At 42.2% G+C, this 22,979-nt stretch overlaps 2 protein-coding genes across 2 annotated transcripts; both read right to left on the bottom strand.

Moving 5' to 3' along the window:
* Positions 1-136: 136 nt before the first annotated feature.
* LOC131890283 (uncharacterized) lies at positions 137-14,728 on the bottom strand. Its single transcript, XM_059239604.1, has 7 exons — positions 14,244-14,728; positions 13,859-14,056; positions 13,543-13,779; positions 9,817-10,097; positions 8,409-8,588; positions 8,141-8,337; positions 137-635 (listed from the first exon to the last, which is right to left on the bottom strand). Exons 1-7 carry the CDS (start codon positions 14,356-14,358, stop codon positions 137-139), a joined length of 1,707 nt encoding a protein of 568 aa, XP_059095587.1. The 5' UTR covers positions 14,359-14,728.
* Positions 14,729-16,386: 1,658 nt separating this feature from the next.
* Positions 16,387-21,055, bottom strand: LOC131886449 (mucin-2-like). Its single transcript, XM_059234797.1, has one exon. The coding sequence runs from the start codon at positions 20,800-20,802 to the stop codon at positions 18,556-18,558; it is 2,247 nt and encodes a 748-aa protein (XP_059090780.1). The 5' UTR covers positions 20,803-21,055; the 3' UTR covers positions 16,387-18,555.
* Positions 21,056-22,979: the final 1,924 nt, after the last annotated feature.

The raw sequence follows: 22,979 nt of genomic DNA, 5'->3' as shown, positions 1-22,979 counted from the left end.
CTCTCCCCCTCTTTGCCCTTAGTTCAGCCGCTTCCCTATCTGGTTGGATTCAAGGTCATTGAAGCCCCCACAAATCTGGATCTCACGAGCGTGTAGTGAGTGTCAAATGAGGACTCTTCACAAAGACCTCTCAACATCAGACGAGGTGGAGATGAGGGGGCAGGTGGAGTGACTGGGNGTTCTCCTTTTTTTCTCCTTCTCCTGATTCAATTTTCCTGCTAAGAATCCAAAATCCTTTGGATGTATTCCAACGGATCTCCGAGCCAAAGTAACCCCTAAATGCGTGTCTGCCATCCACAAATCTGTCACTCACGAGCGTGTAGTGAGTGTCAAATGAGGACTCTTCACAAAGACCTCTCAACATCAGACGAGGTGGAGATGAGGGGGCAGGTGGAGTGACTGGGTCATTATCAGCCTCGCTGTTCCCGGGACCAGCTCCCGACCACTGATTGGGGAGATCCACCTCCCATTTGATATCGCTCTGAGCTTCTCCTAGATGGTCGGTTTTGTCTCGAATTTCTCCGAGATCCGCTCTCCCAGGAATTGAGGGAACGAATTGTCCCCCATGGACCGTGGACGAGAAATTGCACACTGCACATAACCGATACGAGCACTGGATGTCCAGCCAAGTGAGTCTGAAACAGGAGAGAAATTGAAAAGAGCTCCCTAGGGTTCAGATCCTTTCCCCAGGACATTCGACCAATATTCTCCACGTTTGAGCACTACCATTTGTATCGAACAGGGACGTGTGCAAGTCATACAAAGGGCCTCTATTTTGGTCCTAAACACTAGATACCTTGATCAATCTAGAGTTCACCCACATGCTCTATTTGGAATACAGTGAATCAGGTACTACCACCAAATTCGAACGTCAGACAATCCGCCATTACTCAATGGTTGCCTAACGTTGAAATTTCACTCCAAACTCATAAAGAGAGTTGTTTATGCATCTCGTTCATGAGCATTTGCCAGTGGCCTTTAACAAAGTTTGTTCCTCTCGAGCTTGTGGGTTGGGACTGTGGGTGCCCAACTCGGTGAGTTCGTTCGTGCCTGAGATGAGTGTCCTTAGCAAATATGGCCATAAGATAGGAATAATATCTCCCTGAAGTGAGTCTGTGCATTGTGAGATATGAGAGGGGACTCGGTCCTACCCCAGTTGCTATCCAGGTCGCCTCATTTGTATTCGCTAGACGTGAATTGAGCCATCTCAAAACCTGGATCTTCGAGGAGAGAGAGAGAGAAGACATTCCTGTTAGCAATCTAGCTACCTTCCGCATTAAAACTTCTGTTACTTCTTCATACATTCATACTTAATATATACTAGCTACGAACAGTGCTCTACCTACGTACGCGTGCGTCGTTGCCCCCCCAGTTCCCTTGTTCGCAATAGCAGTTCATTTGCGTTCTGCTCTCTATGTCACCATTGGTTCCGGATTCACGGTGCAGACTGCAATGCCAGGGGAAAACCGAAAACCCATATGAACTTGGAAATTCCGATGGATACATTTGAAATACGTGTGGACGACTCGTTGATCGAGACCAAACCAGTACTGACGTTTCATTCTTTGATGCAATTGTGAGTATATATAAAATCCCTGTATGGAATCATGATAAAACTTCAATGATAAAACTTCAATGAAGGCCACCACGTTCTTAAGGAGCATGTTGACCGAATTCGTAGCTCCAAAAGCTAGCTTCTCACAAAACAGAAAGCCCTTTGTTGCCATAGTCAGGTTTTGGAAGAATTGAACCAATATTGTTGAAGAAAGAAACACGAACGAATCTGTCATGGTATCTCTGAAAAGGAGCAGGCAATATATCAATAAAATATTGTACCTTGAGAAACGCACTATACCCCATTTATCATTAATATCCAATAAAGAAAAGCATAACTTTGCATAAAGACATCAACTAAAAATGAAACATACCTAGTACAGTACATTGTTCTTCATAACATTTTTCAGAGTGAAAGAACAGATATCGAATCTCTATAATTCATCCCGGTAGGAGGATATGCCCCCCCCCCTGAACAACTCGCGTGGAACATGAACTCCAAGAAGGGTAAGGTAAATGAAATCACCCTGAAGGCAGGTTTAAATCAGAGAAAAGTTGTCTTGACGAAAAATTCTCGATACACGGAAATTTGAGCGTGTCGACGTGCCTCATACTCAAGGCCTGTCGTCGGCACAATATCCGAGGGCTAAAGTCACGAAAATCCTTTCAATCTGCTAGATTTCCTTCATAGTTCAATCCAAAAGCAGCCGCATTGCATGCTTTTTCGTGCATCTGTACGGCTGGAAAGCCCCAATCTAGTTGCACAAGCTACAGTGTGTATACAGTAAAACCTGCAACTTCTAAGTTCAAATGAAGTCGAAATGCCTGGAAGGCTATTCTTGGGTAAATCTTTGAACAGGGCAACATATCCAAATCTTATGGACCCCTGTTCAAGCCAGAATGAGAACAGATAAATGGTTGGATCTCGAGTCGAATTGGAACAAAAGTATTTCGATACTTGACGAGAGCAAAACCCATTGGATTCTTGGCTCAATCCCAGCTAGCCACGGTAAGAATGAAGTTCTATTGTAACATGACCGGGGACGATGTGACTTGACTGGCAATGCCGCGGAATATCAAAGTTCTGAACCCCCCCAAACCATTAATATTGCAGTCTAGGAATGCGAGATCCAATTCAACTTGTTTCTACTTCGATGATTCGTACATTTTACTACGCATGTTTCTTGCTGCGAGCCGATTCATTTGTTTTTTTCTTGTCAAGTTTCTTAGTCATAAAGGTGACTTTACAGCACTTGAAGTTTCAGCTATGGGTGAATTGAGTGCAGCAAGCTGAGAAAACATTTCAGCTAAAATTACGAGGATTTTGTGATTTTTTTCTTTAAGCGAGTCTCATGACTAGAGTCAGATCAAGAATGTTTTTACACATAAAATATTTTTCACATATTTTGGTATTTTGGAGCCCCAAAAAATGTTCTTGTCCTTTTCCACTTTTTCGGCCTTTTTTTTTTTCTTGCTGTGATGATACGTAACAAAGAGAAAATGACTTCTGAGAACAAGGACTTTATTCAGTTGTGGATCAAATAGGGCACAAATCTAATCATTAAGTGAGCAAAAGGGCCCCAAGCAATATACCCTACACTCTCGAAAAGAATCAATTGTATACTGAACCATAACATCGGAATTATTTAAAAAGTGTCCTAATGTCAAGTATTGCAATAAAGAAGATTTAATTTCTTGTCAATAAAATAAAGAAGCTCAATAGATCACCCAGCATATGCAATTGTTTTCCTAGAATTTGGCAAAAAAAGGCAATTAACAGGACTAACAATGACCTTTTGGCCATGGCGGCAACGTTTTTGCAATTCATGGCTTTTTTTCGTTCATTCCCAATATCTTTTTTTTTCTCTTTTTTCTCGACTTTTACGCACATATTCCAACTTTTTCTCCATTTTTCCCAACCAACAAAAAAGTTCGGCCAAAATGGCAACCGGTTTTTTTTCAAGGTCTGCTAATCAGGAGCCAGCATAGACATGGCAAGAATCTGCTTCTTAGGGATAGCAGGTTCAAGTACCAGTGCTTGAAGATAATGTTATGTAATATTCCTTTTCATCTATGTGTTGCTTAATATGGAAGGCAAAATTAGCCCCCCTTCGAACGTGTTGTTGCCTATGTTTTGTAAAGTTTATTTGCAAATTTTTGTGTAAATTTGTTTGATTTCTTTTTTGCAAATTTGCTGTCAATAAAGACAATATTTATGTACAAGCTTTGACCGGCCCTAGTTTTTATGCTAGGGAAAATAAACGGGACAGAAGCAACAAACCGAAACGTTTTGGTTAACATAAAATCAACATATTTGGGTTGTTTTAGGCAACATAAAAATGACAAATTTGGGCCAAAAATCTAACATATTTTATCATGACTAAAGTTGTTGATAAAAACGTTAGGAAAGCATCTACTGTACCTACACCAGCCACGTCCTCTGAACATTCATTGGAACAGCAAAAACAGAGATGATCCTGGATGTGTAGGCTGGAATACGCATTTCCGTAGCACATTTCTACCTTTCCCGCAGTTGTAGGTACATATTTACTCTTAGTTTTGATGATAATTAATGACACTGTAAAAGACAAAATTCATACTCCCAGTTCGACGACAAGCTGAGAGAAGCTTTCGGAAACTAAACACGTACGCTTTATGAAGTACACCCACTGAATAGTTTTGCAGGGAGTATTTGATCCCGTGGGAAAACCTGAGCACGAAAAGTGGATATGAATTCGAGTAGAAACGACCAGCCGGCGGTTTTCAAACTGGCGAATGAACTGCTGAAGACCATCATGAAGTCGCTAGTAAAATAAAGTTGCCAGGGCTAGGAATGCAAATGAGAGAAACAGAGCAAAGGCCATTCAAGCGGTGTTTCCGCATTGAGTTGGTTGTAAAGTACTCCTGCGTACAACATCAACACGTCTTGCCCGAATCATCATGGAGAAAGTCAACCTTTTCTATAGGAGAGACCCATCAACTTATACTCCTTTCATGCGGTTTCACTTTGAAAACCAAACTTTTGTTTCGAGGCATCTTTTCGGCATGATGGCTTTGAAATTCAACAAAAACACATCACGGTGCCTGAACCTGATGCTTTGCAGTCGGGTTCCCTTGAATAAGATCTCTCGAGAGTACGTGGTCCTTATTTTGTTACCTCTTTTCAGCAGGAATAAAGAAGAAATGATCATGCTGCTATGGGGCGAACCTTATTAATTCATTTTTAATGAACTCCTTCATTTGGTCATCAACATCCAAGGGGTTTCTTTATGGTAAGGGTAAAACAGGCCCCTATCTATATTTTGAATGGCAATCTTCTTGATTGCCTCTTTAATGAGGACAACGCCTCCTTTTCAAATCTTGTTCCACCTTTAAATGGTCACAAAAGTGCCCCTGTATTGGCAGTAGAAAAAGGGACCAAAAGATATCAATCTTTGAGTCTCAAGTTTTCGATAGGTCATTAGTGCTTAAGCCTCCTGAAATCATTTGTACTAAATCATCGTGTTATTTAATTCCTAACTCATTTCAAATCAGTGGTAATTTATCTCATTATGTACATAGGTCTGGGATAAGAAATGTGCTTTTAACTAATATTACACACCCAAGTTCAAATTCATCTTTTGAACATGTGGGTTGGCAAACTGAACGTTATCAAAGCATTCCCCCACGCCACGTGTTTTAAATTATGACTGAAAACGATCATTTTGGTTGAAGAATTCTCAACAAGGCTGGTTGGTTCTTGCGTGGCAAAATATTTCACTTGAGGAGGAAAAAATGCTGTCTCGAAGAAACCATTCGTGCGTGTTCTAATTGGGTGGCTAGCCTCAATGTTGGCTTGGAGAAAGATGAACCATCACGTTTCCCAAGTTCTGTATGCATATGATTTCGAGTAAAAATAATAATAATAAGCATCACTTTGAAGGCACAAGTAACCAGGGCAACAGAAATAATCAAAAACTTGAGAACTCTCAGGTGTATCCTCTCTCCCGACTTTCAGAACGTGAAGGAAGCCCATTGTCTTGGCTGGAATGGATCTCTTTTTGTGTGTATGTGTGTCTGAATACATGTAGACGGAGCGAACGAGATGAAACGGCGATATGTGACATCATAAATTGCAGATGAAGGAGAAACTTTCCCATTTACTTACGCCTGAGGTTCTTCCAGATTCGAAAGCAGAGCACAGAGCGCGAAGGCACTTTCAATTTTTCAAGTCAGGAAAGGGGGAAAACTTTGTTTCTTGCCATAAGGCTCTTTGGATATTCATGCCCGGTGCACATGTTTCTCGTTTGCTCAAGTGCTTTGATTTGACAAGTTCCTTTTAGAAATCATGATGAATTATTCTTCATCTTGGGAGTGCACAGCGTGTGTATGCACAAAAGGAACCACCGAGCAGTGGTGATACGTCCACACGTGTTGTTCCACCCAAGTGGTGCTGTGTGTGCCATAATACCGTTCCACAACGTGGGGAGCTCCTCCACAGCCCAAGGCCCAAGAAGAATAGGCGGCAGTTACACTCGTTGTCGCCCTTGTCGTCGTGGTGGTGGTATGCTTGTTCACAACTTCCGCCCACTCATTTCTCTCCGCTCAATTTACACGCTAAACCTGTGGAAAAATGTCTCGGAAAAATGGCGCAGAGTCACGCAGAGTCTGCCGGTTTGCTTGCTCTGCATAGGCATCCATCCATCCATCTCTCCGCCGTGCTAGTAGGTACATAGTGAGCCTTACTTAAGGTCACAGCAAGGCACTCGTTGGTTTGATGGATCATCCCGCTGTGACAATTTCACAACTGAGTGGCTTCCGCCCGCCCTTTTCAGCCGTCCTTGATCCAACAATGGGAACCTCAGTCAACGCATACAACAGCAGTATAAGTAATAGTATCAGTAACAGCAGCACAGCCCTGGAAACTAATCATTGGCCTTCTATTTTTGAATGGACCCACGTCATCCGAGAAACCACGAAGCTTATGTGTTAATTGATGTATGTATCGCGGAGGCTATATTTGTACTAAAACAAGGTCAAGGGGCATGATGCTCTCATTAGCTGGTGGTTTATTACACAAGATATGCTCAGAACTGCTTTCAAGATTAAGATCTGGACCATTTACGATGAATGGAAAGGATTGAAAAGCCATTCAAAAGGAACAAACCGGTTGAAACAAAAGTCGCCAAATGAAGCAAGAGTCCATAGCATTGGCCATAGCTTTAGCCCAAAGTCGAACTTCCGTTCCTTGGGCGAAATGAAATAACTACTAATGAACATGCTCTAATTTGATAACTACAAAGACTCTCAAAGTTCCTCATAACCCCGTTTTACCTTCCAAGTCATTCTTCCTCCTTGTTTAATATAACCTTCCCAGGAACTTCCCCTGTCTTGCCCTATCGTTACCTCTATGTAGTTTTAATATCTGTTTTGTTCGGTTGCGAAACTTCGAGCGTGTGCGGTGTGTGCATTGAGATTTAGTGTCAAGGCCACTGAATGAACACAATCCAGGCCTTCGGTTCGTCCAGTCTTCCGGAAGCAAAGGCCATTTTCCCATTCAATAAAGATCGTCTAACCAACAAAATCGAGGCATATGAGGCCTCACTTGTTGGGTCAATTGGTCCTGGAACATTGGGGTTTATCTCCTCAAACTCAAGGCCGAAATGGCATCGTGACAACTGTTTTCTCGCAAAGAAAATGTCGTTAAAGCATCCCTGGAGCCCGGCAACCAATAAATGGAGGATGACCCAAGGGCCAAATCCAAAACCAAGCTGGACGCAGATGAGTGCTTTATACTAAAGGAGTCTCCTTAATGCTTGCTTAAGCAACCCGTACCAACCCAAAAGGGACACACGCCAGCAGCCAACCCTGTACCACACATTATGAACTGTGAACGAGAATGGAGAGACCCAAAACCAACAGAGCCTGGGGGAGGAAATATTTAACTGTTTGATAATGGCCCCTCAGACCTCTTCTGGATGCCAAGAATCTCGCTGGTCTATTAACTAGGATGAACTATGTGAGATAATGGCTCCTAAAAACGAATGGACAAGGCCAAAGGGGAGCTTCGGTTTAAAAAGCTATATAATTAGACTTCAAATGAGGTGAAATGACTCGTCTCTAAGGAGTATTCATATTACATTTGTTTGGCGAAAGGAAGTATCTTTGAGGCTTAAGCATGGATTCAAATTGATCTCCATAGTGAGGAACATTATTTTCAAAATGTACCTTTATTATCAAAGTTATCCTCTACCAATAGCTTTCTATACTCTAACTAGGTGTCATTTATGTGAAATTAATAGTTAGAATCTATTTTTTATTTAGTTCTTTGAAAATAACCTTTTGATTGGACTTTTTCTTTTTGAGTATATATTTGCTTAAAAGTCTTACCAATGAGCCAAAAAATACATGAGTTGACAACGAAAGACAAGAAGACCGCATACTTTGTTATGGTTGTTTCACCCTAGTAAAGGCATTAGGACCTCAAGGGTTTGGCCAACTTTGGATCTAGAACTCTACTTGAATCGAGTCAGATGTCTCGTTGACGCAGTTCGACAGCTATGTTCTAATTTAAGAAAAGTTCGAAAATTTGTACAAGAGCCCTTACCCTCGCTTCATTGCTCCACAGTTTTCCTTCGGCCCGCCGTTTGGTTCCTTTGGACTCTGTTCCCAAGGAATGTTCCATTCAGGGTCCACAGATGTCGTCAGCTTCTCTTGTCCCTGACTTTCCATTTGCCATGTTCCTTCTAGGGCGCCATCTGTGATCCCAAGCCAAATATACTCCAAATGTCGTCGGTTGCAAATCTAGTGGGTTCAAAGAGGAACAAACAAAGCCAGGTTAAAAATGTCACAAATTTTGTTGAATTACCACTCACCGAAAAGTTGCCGATTGAGACGCGGTGTAATTCAATGTTCTCTCCTTGGTTTTTGGGCACTGCAATTCGTCCATTCAGGACATTGCAAAGTAATTTAGCACTGGAAAAGGTACGTCTCTCGGGAAACATAACGAGTGTGTAACCATGATCGTCCGCCATATCATGGTAAGTCTCATGAACCTAGAAATGGAGGAAGGGCACTCAAAATAATTAATGATCAAAGCTTCCGAGTAATTAAAAGCTCAAGACAATAGAGTAAAGAATTCAAAATATAGTGCTTGTACTTGTGTATTTCGCAAACAGCGATGTGATGTATATCTTTGCAATGCAGTCCTAACATGAAATATTCCCATAGCTCTATTTTCCCCCTCGACCATTCTCAGGGCAATCCCTAAACGCTAAACCCTCTGAACAGTTCTAAATGATTTTTTTTCATCAGCACCCGAGGCAGGTCTAAGCAATATTTCGATTACTTGTGTTGGACAGGGAAGCAAAAATATTACAGGACTTTATCAGCAAAGAATCTATGCAACATGTAGACGCCTTCCTCTGTACGAAATATGGTTTACGTTCTGCACTTCAGAGGGCGCTTTTTGAGTCAGCCTTTACCAAAAAAGGGCCGATTGGGCCGATTTCTATTTATTGAATTATAATGAAAGATATCACTTTCATGGCATGTCGCGAGTAGTTTTCTTCCCGTTTCTTTTGGCAATCTAAAGTTGCAAATAAGGGCCCCTATTCCGAAACCTCAGACCATCTGAAACATCTCATTCCAAACTACTATCTTGACATCTGGTGGAGAAAAATGGTTGCCATATTTCGGCAAGCAATTGGACAAACGTAGACCATAATTCGTTTAAGATGAATCAAAGTCAATAACATTTTTGTATTTGAACTGATGGAATGATACTGTCCTTTATGTTTTGTTCTTTTCATATGTTAGCTTCCAGTTTCAGTAATTCACTGAGATTGCTCCTATCTATGCAATTCCAACCTCAGTTTCTCCCACCACAGAGGTGTCCAGTTCAATTCTCCTCTCCGTCTTATCTCAAGGACACTTTAAGACGCTAAGTACGCCCACAGACGGAGAACCGATCTGGTATGAACTATGGCACTGCCTATCGGAAACATATGCGAACGATGTGATAGCTGGCCGAGCAAGCCTCAATCAACCCTTTGACACCAGCACCTCAATTACAAAGACTCCAAAAGACGTGTTCATGGCGCATTTATCAAGGCTTTTAAATGATCGAGTCATCTTTTCGGATAGGGGAATGTCTACTTGAAATCCGTACTTTACAAATATGTGGAAGGTACTCGTACACAACTAGTACATAGAACCCGAAACAGCTCATGCAATATTTAAGGCCAAATCGTCTGTTCCGTTTCGTTCCTACGATGTACAAACCTGAGAGTATTTCCATCTTTGAGTGTTCCAATCCAAAAGCAGATGATCTCTTTTCTTGCCATTTCTCTTGAGGGTCCCTCTGTCACCTCCATGATCTGATTTGGAGTGCCTTGTTGCCTTATGAAGGGGACCGTTAATATTGATGCTCGTGGTCTGTATTTGTTCCCTCAATGTTAGCGTTCTGTTCCACACATTAAACTCAGCGATCTCGCCAGAAAAAGACAGAATAGGATCCCGCAATGAGATTTGTCTCTGTCCCAGAATCAAATTCTCCAGGAATTCTAGAAATAGACGAATAAAATGAGATGGAAAGTGAAAGGAGGAACAATAGGAATGACAAGAATGTGACCAGATTAATCTTCTCTCGAACCGCTTTAGGCCATTGCTCGGCTCATTTCACATGAGTGTCGAAAGCCGGGCTGGAAAAACAGGCGTTGATTGCCAAATACAATATAGGGGATCAACAGGAAGGACAACTTGGGAAGTAATCTATTCGCTTCAAAATTTAATGAAGATGAAGAAAGATGAATGAGGAAAGCAGGATCTCTTTCACGTTCCCATCGTAATTATTGGCTAATGGCCAAGTCTTCCTGGGGCACATTAATCGTCAAAGAGATCACAAACTGAATTTGATATCCACCACTATCATTTTGATAGTTTTCTAGTTTCTGTAGTTTTAACTTTCCAACCAGTACATCCTATTCTAACTCTTTTCTGTCTAATGTTACTTCCTTAGACTAGCTTTAGAGTGACTTTCCTCAGACGTTAGACTAGAAAAATCTATAAGTAAATATTGGTTCACAGAACACAGACTATATCCAATTAGACAAACGACGCATCAAATATACTTAAAAATGATATAAAGTGGTTCAAATACCCATTCAAGTATTGAAGGAAATACGAAACCATATCTTGACATTTTTGAAGCTCACAAAATCATCAGACATGGCTAAAATATTTTTGCTTTTTGTGATTCTGGTTCAAAATAGACGTAATTGTAATAGCCTTCAAATATGTTTGAAAAAAAAATTCAAACTTTTGCTCAATGGAAATTAGGAAAAAGCCTATTATCGAGCGCTTGAATAGAAATAAGGATATGATCTATGAAGTTGCTGCTGAGCTATATGGTTAAATGATCCTATTCTAGCTCCAAAATGCCCCGACTTTTTTTAGACCTTTTGAGGTAATGGTAGGAAATGAACAACAGTTTTATCCATCGAAAAAAATCCTTGAATTGCCATCCAAAGGGATTATGAAAATTTTAGTTTGCATACTTCTATTCTTTATGTTTGAATATTTCTCTGTTAAATGTTGGGGCACTTTAACCACCGTGTATCGTGTATTGGAACGCCACTCAATGTTCTCAAGTAAACTCGAGAGATGAAGCGTCATTGCAGTAACAAGAATCTCACAGTTCAGTTAGAACTCACATGTGGGTAAGAATGAACCCTAACGAGGATTTTTCAAAAAAAAACGGGTCAATCAGGATCACGATCTTAGGGTGGATTGAACTTTTTGCCGTTTGTTAACAATTTGTTACATGAAACATTAACATGCACCAAAAAAAGAGATAGCACCCAATTTGAAGAAAAGTTGCGTGAATAAAGATGAGATGTTCCAAGTTAGAACATCATTCGGTGGAGTGTGACTGCTTGTTATAATCTGAAAAGGTGCCAAAAAGCAGCGTATTACTTATTGTGCCTCAGCTTATTCGAAAATGATTCTTACAGTGACTCGTTATCACAACCAAGTGAACTGCAACTTCTTAAATGGCATTCAAGTGAAGGTTTTGAAGTTGGTCCTGAGAAAAGATAGATGAAGATTTACCTCGTTTGATTGTCATTGCGATCGATGTTTGACCTCGCTCGATGTAAAAACACTGCCCAAGCAACGAAACCGAGCTATAAGTTTTGATTTCTGGGTTGATTGAAACGTTCCGATCAATTTGCTTTTAGAACATTATTGGACTACTTATGGGGATCAAACAAAAAAATCACCGGAGGTTGCAACTAGTGTTACCAATTTACATTTTCAATGGCATACGGCATTACTAGCGGAATATCGAAAACCCGTTAGTTAATCACAAAAAGTAACCCTGAATTTTCTTCGATCAAACCAGGGTCACCTTTTTGGTCAAGCCTAATATTCTACCATACGTTAGAAACGGCCAGTGCTTTGACTTTGCTAGCTTTCTGGCGATTCTGATTTTGACAATTTGTTTGATCCCATCACTACATTGGATCATTTTGTTTACAGTAAGGTACCAAAATTTACTTTGGGCTGCGTTCAACCAAAACTGACTCTGAGATTGGCGTGGTTAAAACTGACCTAGGATTAAGGTTTAGATAAGTGGTCTCTGGTCTCCAGACTAGTAGATTTCTAGACACTGGATGTCGGACGATCGCCCACCACTCGGTTGGCCATAAAGTACAATAAATCGGTTTGTGATCAATTCCCAGCAGACCCTTCATTGTACCATTTAACCAACTGAGTGACATCGGCGAGTAATATATATGCCATACTCAAGCTTGTTTATGATGCCAAATAATTCTTATACCAAATAACGTTCATTCTCTTACATTTATTGCGATTTATAGACCGAAACTAAAACGATGGTCTTTCGTACTTGATAGCTGTATGGATGTATGGTAGCTTCACAAGGCCAAATTGGACTATCCTGGTACGGCATCATCAAATTTAATCTCCCTCCACTCTTCACGTATTTTATCACAATCTACCAACAAAGTAAATCTTCAAAGTTGCTTTGGCCATGATGCAATTTTGTTGATACGGTATTCAAGGCAATCAGTTATGAATTGAAAAAAGTTTTGCTAATTCAAAATTTGTCCATGCAGATAGATAAAAATAGATGAGCCAAAATTTCGGCTTTCTTTAAATTTGATATCTTTTTCGACTTTGTTGCTTCATTCGTCAATTAGTTTGTTTCTTTTTTTGGTTTTATTTGGCAATCAAATTGGCATTTTTTGTCTTATTTGCTATTTTTTTATCGTTAGCAGTCTTGCTGTATCACGATCTAATTTGACTTTTTGATTTGCCAGAAATGTTCGCCCCTAGTAATGATATATAAAACGTACAATATGTTTGGTTGTTGACTAATTTAATGATAAACTTTGGCTTTACGTTGTTTAAAGTAACGTCAACGAAATTTTGTTCAGCTTGCTCTTATAGCCTTACTGAAAAAAAAAAAACTGATGTAACTTTCAGTTTAAATCTAACCCTATTTGCTTGAGATTCATTTTCCTTGTTTAAAACAGAGGACGCACATTTCATTATTAAAGGTGGTTTTTTGTGCGATAAAGAGCACTCAATAGATTCAAATCCCACGCCTATGCCTAAATCTCATTGACGGCTGTACGAAGAGCCCATTGGGTTTCATTTTTCTAAGCTCTTGGCAGAAGTTTGCACTTAATCAGTAAACAAAAGAGAGACAACAAATGAAGTTGAAAAAACAATGATCAAGAATTTTCTTTGAGCCACTGTTGTTTCATTACCTTTAATATATTAACTGCCTTGTCGGAGCTATTTTCCCGAGAAACTGACAGAATCTTGAGGAAAGTCCTCTTTTTCAATTCTATGCTTTGACAGACAAAAATGCCTTTTGGATGATTTCACTTTCAATGTTCTAACTGTCAGAGGAGAAGATCCTATTTTGGATGGATAGATGGATGGATGGATGTGAAGTTGAAGTTTGTTTATGGTTCTAACCTGGGGTAAGTGGTTGTCGGTCAAACGAGGCATGATTTGTTATATTGAGAATAACTTGTCCGTTTTGAACCATTACGGCGGAATTGTGTTCCCCGTCATAAGCAAAGCAGAAGTGGTTCCATTCCAACGGGAGCACCTTGCCTTTGGTGACAAAATTGTGGTTCTTAATGCCCACCCAAGGCCCATTGGTGGTAATGGCCAAGATCAAATCGAATTCTTCATGGCCTTCGGAATTTTCTGTGAACCAAAACGAGCGAGTGAGGGAAAGATCGAGGAACGACAACAGAAAAAGCCAATTTTGGCCAGACACACTCACCCGTGGAGTTGAAGATCCTGGGTCCACTCTCGAAAACATAAGCAATCGAAGGTTTAAATAGATTCAAGTAGATCTTGATGCAGAAACTGAGATGATGAACCTGGGTTGCTAGAGGTGGATTCTCCAAAACAGCGTACGTTTCCCTAGATGAGCTGCCATTCTCTTGAAACACCAGAGACTTGAGAAGTCGACTTTGAGCTGCGTGATCGGAAGATGGATAAATAATGGAAGGCTTCGTGTTCAATAATGGCATGTATTCTTCAAGGCTAAGGACCCGTCCAAAAGTTCACACAAATGCTTGGTCATTTATTCAAAGGTTTTAAAGTTTCATTTTTCATAGCTTGTCGTAGTTCACTCTTAAGCCTTCGTCAGTCTTTACACTTACCCGAATTGCTGAAGCACAGGCACAACACAAGCATCAAGAGCCACTCCATATTCGTTGTGGATCCATATCTTAGCCTTTGAAGAGCTACTTGACTCATTCGGTTCGGAACCCACATTCAAATGATCCCTTGGCCAACTTTTTCAAACCACCAGACAAATTACTCCTAGGAGGGCAGAGGAAGAACTATAACTAAGGCCGAAGATTCATACGAGCGTGATAGAGAAGTGCGTAGGTTACGCAAGGCCCCCGTTCAATAAAGCTTGCCAGCCAGGCAGGAGGGAGTCTACGATCATGTTGGTCGCTTCGCACTTGCTTCGAAAGGCTGGAAAAAGAGGCTCTTCCGTCGAGGGCCTCATCTCTTCGTATTGTTCAAGTACTCGACTTTGCGAAGAGTAAGTCGTGGATGACGATTTCAAACGAGGCAACGGAGGCAAAGGATGAGGAGTAATAAGAGAGGCTCCAAGGCCAGTATACTCGGCCATGCAGTGTAAGCTTGCTTGATTATCCACCGTCAAACATAGATAGAGCTATTTCAGTCTGAAAGGGGCGAAGAAAATGATGACATCGATATCGTATGGTTAACGCTACGAACTGAGTTGTTGCAGGCTTTATCCGGGTAGTGGAATAATCTATGGAGCTCAGGCTTACTACGACGATTAGAAATATCAATAACGGGGACAGGCTCCAGAATTGTCGATCTCCAGTAAGGCCACAATTGAACGGTTGGCATGTTTTCCAGTTTCTCTAGTTACTGGACCAAGGTTCATCGTCCCCAATTAGCCTTGATTTTCAAGGGGTTTTCAGAACTATTCCGTGAATTGGGCGTAAATCGACCCTCAGAATGATGGGAGCTCTGGTACTCTGGAAGAGCTTGAATAAAATAATTGTGGGCCTTGACTCATAATGCCCCAGTTAGTCAGTCGACTTTGCCTTAATATTTTGGTTGAATTGTGGAACAGAGGGTTCTCTCGAAGTGAGGACTCAACTTGTTGCTTGAGGTCTTCGTCGACGTTGTCGTCGCCGTTCTTGGCGTGTTTGAAGAGAGAAAAAATGCTCTGTTGGTTGGATGGAAAACAGAAAGAATTGGAGAGCAGCTTGTGCAAATAATTCTTCTCTGTCTGACTGACTCTTGTGTACATATTAACGAGGCTCCAGGGGAAAAGGCCCTTTCTTTTCCACATGCGAGGGGCTGACCATCCTAGTTGAGAAATGTTTAGCAATAAAATTGATCTCTTTGATTACTTTACTTTGGAACTCGAATTTGAGATCAGCTTTGACTTTTCATACCTGGTGAGGTAAGTTTAGTGCCAAAAGCAAAGGGTAATGAAATTAGCAACTTAGCAGTTTTCGTTTTTTCTTTGCTTTTTATAGGGCATTCAAGGCTTGGAATGAGGCATTTTTCGTGTGGTAAGAAATTAAGTAACTCAAATATTTTCGTCTTGATAGATAAGAGTTTGAAGTTTCTAATTTGTATTAAGACACAGAACAATGCGAGTTAGCCTGGCTATCTTTTTTCAATGTCACTTGCATTCCAGGTGATCTCAACCCCACATCTATGTACTTACCGTCTCTATTTTCAAGTAAAAAGTGTTTGAGAAAAGACACATTTTGGTGAAAGAATCTTTCATCATCACCACTTATAAGCAGCACATTAGTTTTCGTTGCTGGAAACCCCCTCGTAATTCTTTCCAATTGAACAAAGGGCGAGAATGTATCCTTTCGAATTGGTCAGCTTTCCAACGCATCGAAGACCATTATGATTCAGATACTGGTGTCTATGTTTTGAATCAAACGAAGTGTCTGGCCAAAAAACACCTCAGTAAAAGTGTTCTGCAATGGCATTGACATGCAAAACAAGATCCAAACCAACTAAAATACCTCACATCTACCTCCAATGTGAGCAAAGGCGTATGTCATGTAACGGATACTATTTTCCGTTCCCTAATACTGAAACGACTTGGCCCTGTGATGACAACTTTGTTCCATAACAATCCATCAAGTCTTAGTCAGATGTACACGTTCAATATATGAAACCTCTACACTCACGTACTACAAGAACATACTCGTATGGACGGACGCCTCCGTAAAGAGACCTGAAATATCATCCTTTCAATCAACTTTAAGTCTATTAGTCGACACGCAAGATACGGAGGCATGGATGGACAAATACTATTATAGATTGGACATGTATTGTCTGGCACACATAAGGGATATGAATAGAAAGGCATCGAAGTGTGGAAAACTGGATGATCCAATTACTCTGGATCTCGTGAACTATTTGGGTTTCGGTAATTTCCTTGGGGAAGCTCTAAAACTTGCATGGCTATGATAAGTGGGGCTTCACGAAAATGCGACTTTTTATCATATGGTAGGCCTTGCTCGTCCTTCATATGACGCGTGTTGCCCTAAGGATCATTTGAGCATAATAATACGAAGCTGGACGTCCATCAAACGCACTCAAAAGCACTTACAAAAGAAAGCATTATTTTCATTCCAGGAGAGATAGACAACTTTGACTAGAAGCAGGCATGTATCAGTATGGCACAGTCTTTAAAGGAAACATATTTTATAACGTAACATGAGAAGCAGAGGCAGATCTGTAAGTGGCGGGACCTCTCGTTCCAACAAATGGGGATCAATAGACGTGAGGTCTGTAACCTGAACCTTGAGTGTGCCATCACTATCTAGGAACTAAAGAGGGCGTGGAACGTCCTTGTGGTTCAGAGGATGAGGAAGCAGTGGAAGTAGAGTGGAGGTGCTCATTTGCAAATGTCTGATCCTCTTCAAGTTCAAACTTGGCCACCCAATTGTCATAACGAATTCCCAAGTCACTTGGGGCTGAATCTCGCCTTTTGTCACTGTATTCTGTGCTTGACTCAATTGGAGAATCATCCATATCTATCACTGATCCGCCTTCCCTTCGATTTGGAGTTGAGTCCAACGTTTGGGTATTAAAAACAATGCGTTCAAAATCTTCCTCTCTTTTTGGCTGTCGTTTTTGAAGTCCTGTAAACTGTGGCTCAAAGTGTTCGAAAGGGTTTTCCAATTGAGGAATGGGAACATCCTCCACCTCAGAGTTATTTTCCGCATCAAAATTGGAAGCTGATTGATTTTTCTTGTGCTTGTTGTTTACACGGGAACGTTGTGGTTTCCTAACACTTTTTCGGTCCCGAATTGGATCACGATCGGTTTCCTTTCCTCGTACTTTGTCTGATCGCTCTCGAAACACGTGTTTCCAACCTCTGAAATCACGCACGTCCCATCCCAAGGGTTTTGCCACGATTTCCAAGTCAGGGATGAGATCCTTATTTACTTCGTAATAAGGAACGGGTTTTGGTTGAGGCTGGAACTTGGGATAGTATTCGTGAGGTTTTCGGTAGAACGGTGCCGGTTCGTCGTAATGCTGATCCACTGAAGGGGATATGACTTTATGATCAGAACCGTAGTCATAGAAATCGTAGTCGGCATTATCTAAACCCCCATAGTTGGTAAATAGTGGCCTTCGTGGAGGTTGCTCGTTAACGTGGGCGTTATGATCGGGTTGAATATGAGGAAGTTCGTTATATATGGACGGTGATTGGGGATAATTTGGAAAGTCCGGATTTCCATAGGCTTCCGAAATTGGGCTTTCATACAAAGGCTTGGGTGGAAGATAGCTAATTGGAGGATCAACAACACGGACTGGCTGATGGGCTTTAAAGGAGGGCGGAGAATGATAAGGAGGGCCGTAGCTATCAGATAAGTGAGGGGCACTGTCGTGATGCACTCCATGAGCTTCAGTCGAGTATGATGTTAGTGGCTTGTTTTTGTGACCAAACGAGATTACAGACGCTCTTGGTGGTCCGTAAGAATCGTCCGTCCCAATGGAATGGCCTTGAATTGGAGCATGTGGTTCCACTTCGTGAGCTGAAGTATGGCCTGAATTTATAGCAGGTGCTTTGGGAGTCTCATAGGATTCATTTGGAATAGGATGGACATTGTACCCTTGAGATGGATGTAATTCAACACTATTGGATGACGTGGGATTGTTATGACTTGGACGTCCACGGTTGGTTGGTAGTCTTTTCCTAGACTTCAGATTGTAGTTGCTTTGGCTCGTTGACGTCGGCCTTTTAGTGGTTATTGGTGTCTTGACAGGTTCATAGGATGCCCCAATGGGCTCTCCTTGGGGAGAACCGTACCCATCTACATTGGACCCAATGTCGTGATTGGCTCCTGGGTTGTTATTGTTGGTCAACTTATCATCATATGAGTACAAATAAAGAATATCGGCTGGGTCGTACTGATAAGGGTCATAGTCGATGTCCTTAAATTACTCCTCGGGATAGGATTGCACTGTTGTTGAAGACGTTGTGGAAGAATAAGTTGTTGGTGTGGTAGTAGAAACCGCAGGGACCTCTGGAGGTTGAGATTGAGGTCGAGGTCGAGGAGTTCTTGCTTTGGGATATGAAGGCTTGACCCTTGAGGCGGTCTGAGGAGGAGCATTATGACCTGTCTGTGAAACCACAGCATTTGATCGTTGTTCATCCCGTTGTTCTAACAATGTATAGAGCTCATTAATGGCCCTCAACATAAGTAAATCTTTGGCCAAGTCCCGATCTGCTATGGCTGCAGCCGTCGCTATTGGTGTCTTAGGAGTGGATGATGAGCTACTATAACCAATGGTGGAGAATGTTGGGTTAAAAGTGCTAGCAGTGGTGGAAGTTGTACTACCATAAGTTGTGGCCAAAGTCGATATCTGTTCCTCAATCAAGTCCACAAACTTTATACTAGGGCGTTTGGTAAAAAGAGTACGGGGTCTTTTTCGTCTTGGCCTCTTCGTAAAAGAAGTTTGGGTGGGCAAAGGCGATCTGGCTCGATTTTCTAGCCCATAACGTGGAATATCTCCATTACTGAATGGTCCTTCAACCGAAGTTGACACTTGATCCGGAATGACCGTGGCTCGGTAAGTGGTGGCAATGACCTGAATAGGTCCATCAGATGGAACAGTAGGCGAGATGGGCAATGACGCAGCAGAGGATGTCGCAATTGTGGACGAGGGAAATGCAACAGGAGCAATTGTTGGGCTTGAGACAGCGTTGGAAGTGGTCAAATATGTTGTGGTTATCGGATTAAGGCCGACTGTCTGGCCACTTGAGATTGAGGGATCGAAGTTTTGAACGCTTGATACTGAAGAGCTGGAACTTGGATCTGATGAGGCCGTGGAGCTGGTAATGGATGAAGTTGTGCTAGAAGTGGCTCCCGTACTAGATGCGATTGAATGGATTTTTCCTGCACTAAAGTTTGAATCGGTGGTGGTGGGATCATTGGTGTTACAAACATTTGATGGAGTTGAGAGAGTTCTCTCAAAACTCAAACTTGAATCAGTGGAGGTGGTTGAATTTCTTAAGTTTGTAGAGGGAGCAGAACCAATGGTGTCTCGGAAATTTGAAGGGGCTGAATAAGTTGTCCCAACACTGAAACTTGGATCAGATGAGGTGGTTGAGCTGTCAACGTGTACAGTAGGTGCATCGGAGAAAGCACCAACATTTGAAGGGGCGGCATAGGTCGTCCCTATGCTGAAACTTGGAGAAGTTGGCTCTGGCACTGACGATGGAATCGACTTAGTTGGCACTGAATTGTGATATTCAGGCAAAAAAGCAGACGTAAAAGTAGCCGCAGAAGAACTAATAGAAGTAGGCTCAAATGTAGGTGAAGGTAATGTGGTAGAGACTGATGGCGAAGGAACGGTTGGTGAAGATCCAAAAGCTGGCGAAGGTGATGCTAATGGATCTTCCGATGATGAAGAGCTCGGGGATGGTGTTGTGATTTTCAGGACAGGCTCAAAGGAAGAATCTGGTGAAGCGTATCGCACAGAGGGCGATACAGCAGGAGAATGAAAAACGAAAGGAACTTCGGTTGGAGACAACGTGGTATAGACTGATGGGGAAGAAACGGGTGGTGAAGATCCAAAAGCTGGTGAAGATGATACAAATGGATTTTTAGTTGATGAAGCGATCGGGGATGGTGTTGTGAATTGCCCGACAGCTGAAGACGAAAAAGACGAAGGTTCAAACGACGAACCTGGGGCAGCGTATCGTACAGAAGGCGATACGGCAGGAGAAGTAGACACCAAAGCAACTTCGTTTGAAGGTGCTGTGGTAAAGACTGATGTGGAAGAAACGGGTGGTGAAGATCCAAAATCTGACGAAGGGGATGTAAATTGAGCTTCAGTTGATGAAGATGCCGGTGACAATGAGGAGGATTCAAAGCTTGAAGAGGGTGTTGTGAATTGCCCTACAGTCGAAGGTGATAAAGACGGAGATTCAAAGGATGAACCTGGTGAAGCATATCGGACAGAGGGCGATACAGCGGGAGAATGGAAAGTGAAAGGAACATCAGGATTTTCAACATCTGGAGAGCTGACGATGTTTGAAATTGACGAACTGTACGTTGACAGATCCTCTCCCTCTTCAGGCGCATTATTCGTCACCGTTGTGATTTTTCCATTGTCAATGTTGATATTGAATGAGGGCAGCGAATTTCCTGTTGTAGATATGATCGTGCTTGGCATCGTCATTACCGAAACATCTTTAGAGCCTTGAACGGGATGAGAAGGTGATGAGAAAACCACAGATTCGTTACTCTTGTCAAACGATTTGCCAGCAATCGGTTCAATAACCGAATTGGTTATCGTGGTTGTTTCAAATATGCGAACTTGTCCAAGGTTGGTCCGAGATTTTGGAGTCTCGAACGACTTGTCTGTCTTTGATGGATCCTGGATTGCTTTAGGCTGGGCCAGAGGAACTCTTTCAAGGACAGTTCGAACATCCGATGTGTCATTGTTTCCGTCGTCACCATTTACAATGACATTGATGTTCAGATTGATAGATTGTTCAACACCTCCCGTGACCCCAATAGTTTCACCTTCCAATTGGGCACCAGATTCCGTTCCTGTTTTTTGATCACTTGAGGAGCCCAGAGCGGCGGTACTCCAATGATCATGAGTTTGTAAAACATCGGTCTCTTTTTGTCTTGCGGGCTCTAATTCAAAGGATGACCGTGGCGAGGTCGTTTCGCTTGGTCCATTTATTAGTGAAAGAAGTGGTGTTGTGGTCTCTGCTGTTATCACATCAGTGGTGGTTCTCGGTCTCTTCACAATAAAAGGATTTTTCACTCGACTAGCAGGTGCATTTACATTTCTGACTGTAATCACATCTCCTTGTGGGATGCCATAATCTTCTCCCTGGTTGGAAGTTGGCCCTCTTGATGGCAATAAAAACTCCGTCGTTGAACTCGTACTTGAACGGAAATCATGTTTGCCCGAGGATTTCTCGGGTGAGTTGTTGGTGAATATTGGAGGGTTGACGTTTATGGTATTTATTGTGCTTGAAGGCATAACTTTGGGAGTTGAAGAAATTGGGTCCGGAGTGCCGCTGGGAATTTGATTAGCCACCGTTTGGATTCCAGTGATAACGTTACCTTGAGGAATGCCGTAGCTATCCCTTTGGTTCAAATCGGGATCAAACGACGTGGTCACTTCAATCGTTGTTGTCGTGGCATTGTCATCTTCATGGGTCTGAAAGTTGGTTTGAATTGTGGTACCCTCCGAAGATGAGCTCGCTACAAATATTGTTGATCCATCTTGCTCAAAGGAAAATTGTTGATCATTGGGTGGGTTGATTGTCGGATTAGCTTCCTTATTAAAGTATGACGGCAATGATGACGACGACGACGGCGACGATGATGATGATGATGGTGAAGGAGCAGTAACCGAAATGGTAGGCGTTGATGAAGATTCGGGAACGGCGATTGAAATTGGGCCTTCGTAAAAATTGGAATTATGTTGTGGAAGGTTTGATGAGCTCTGACTAGTCTCGGCAAATGTTGAGAACGAGATGTCCTCTGAGTCAGTATTTCGAGTGCTATCTTCTGGCCCAATATAAGCCGCTTGATGATTATGGTTTGGCAGATGGTTTGGCCTACGGTCGAAATTAGGCGAAACAGTCGAATACGTTTTCGCCTGGAACATTGTCTCAATGGGCAGAAGACTAGGCCAATGGGGATTGGCAGTGGGACGTCTTTTCCGACCCGAAGCCACATCATTGAGGCTAGAATGAGGCGAAATGTTTCTTGTAGATTGGGTTGAATGCTTCAAAAAAGGGTTAGGAGTGGTGGGAGAAAGATAGCTCAGTGATGGTCGTCCATTAAGGGGCAAACTGGCACCATTTTGAAAACTCTCCGGTTGAGGGGTCGGTCCCGCGAAAGAAATGGGTGAAGTATGAACAATGAATTGAGGAGCACTGGGCATTGTGCTTCCACTTTGGAACCGTTGATACGAAGAGGAGGCCGTTACAGGTCTGGCTGGACTCGGAGGGAACGATTGAGCTCCAAGTGGCCGATAGGTCTCTGGGATCAAATCCTCATCACTTTGGAAGACAACCTCAGGTCGTCCATTTTGGTCTTGAAATTGCCCTCGGTATTGCGGGGACGGCGGTGTTGGTCGAAGTTGCTTGGAGTTTCCCATAGTAAATACTTGATATGACATGGCTTGGCGTCCATGGCCCTGACTCTGTGGTATTAGCGGTTCTGAGCGCTGTGCACTGCCTAAGTATGACTGGCGCAGTCGGTTTCCTTGGTCGTAATTGATTCTCTGAACATCTGGTGAAGGTTCCTCGTAAGAATATCCATGATCAACTTGGTTTTTTCTCGGTCGATCATAACTCAATTGATTTTCCGGTGGCGGCTCAGGATACG

Source organism: Tigriopus californicus, chromosome 1 (assembly GCF_007210705.1).
Source record: "Tigriopus californicus strain San Diego chromosome 1, Tcal_SD_v2.1, whole genome shotgun sequence".
Classification (NCBI taxonomy): domain Eukaryota; kingdom Metazoa; phylum Arthropoda; class Copepoda; order Harpacticoida; family Harpacticidae; genus Tigriopus; species Tigriopus californicus.
Note: the sequence above shows the minus strand (reverse complement) of the source record. Positions and strands in the feature narration are given on the sequence as shown.

Excerpts from the sequence above, each read along its gene's own strand:
- LOC131886449 (XM_059234797.1), bottom strand. The coding sequence starts at position 20,802 with ATGACGATGCCAAGCACGATCATATCTACAACAGGAAATTCGCTGCCC.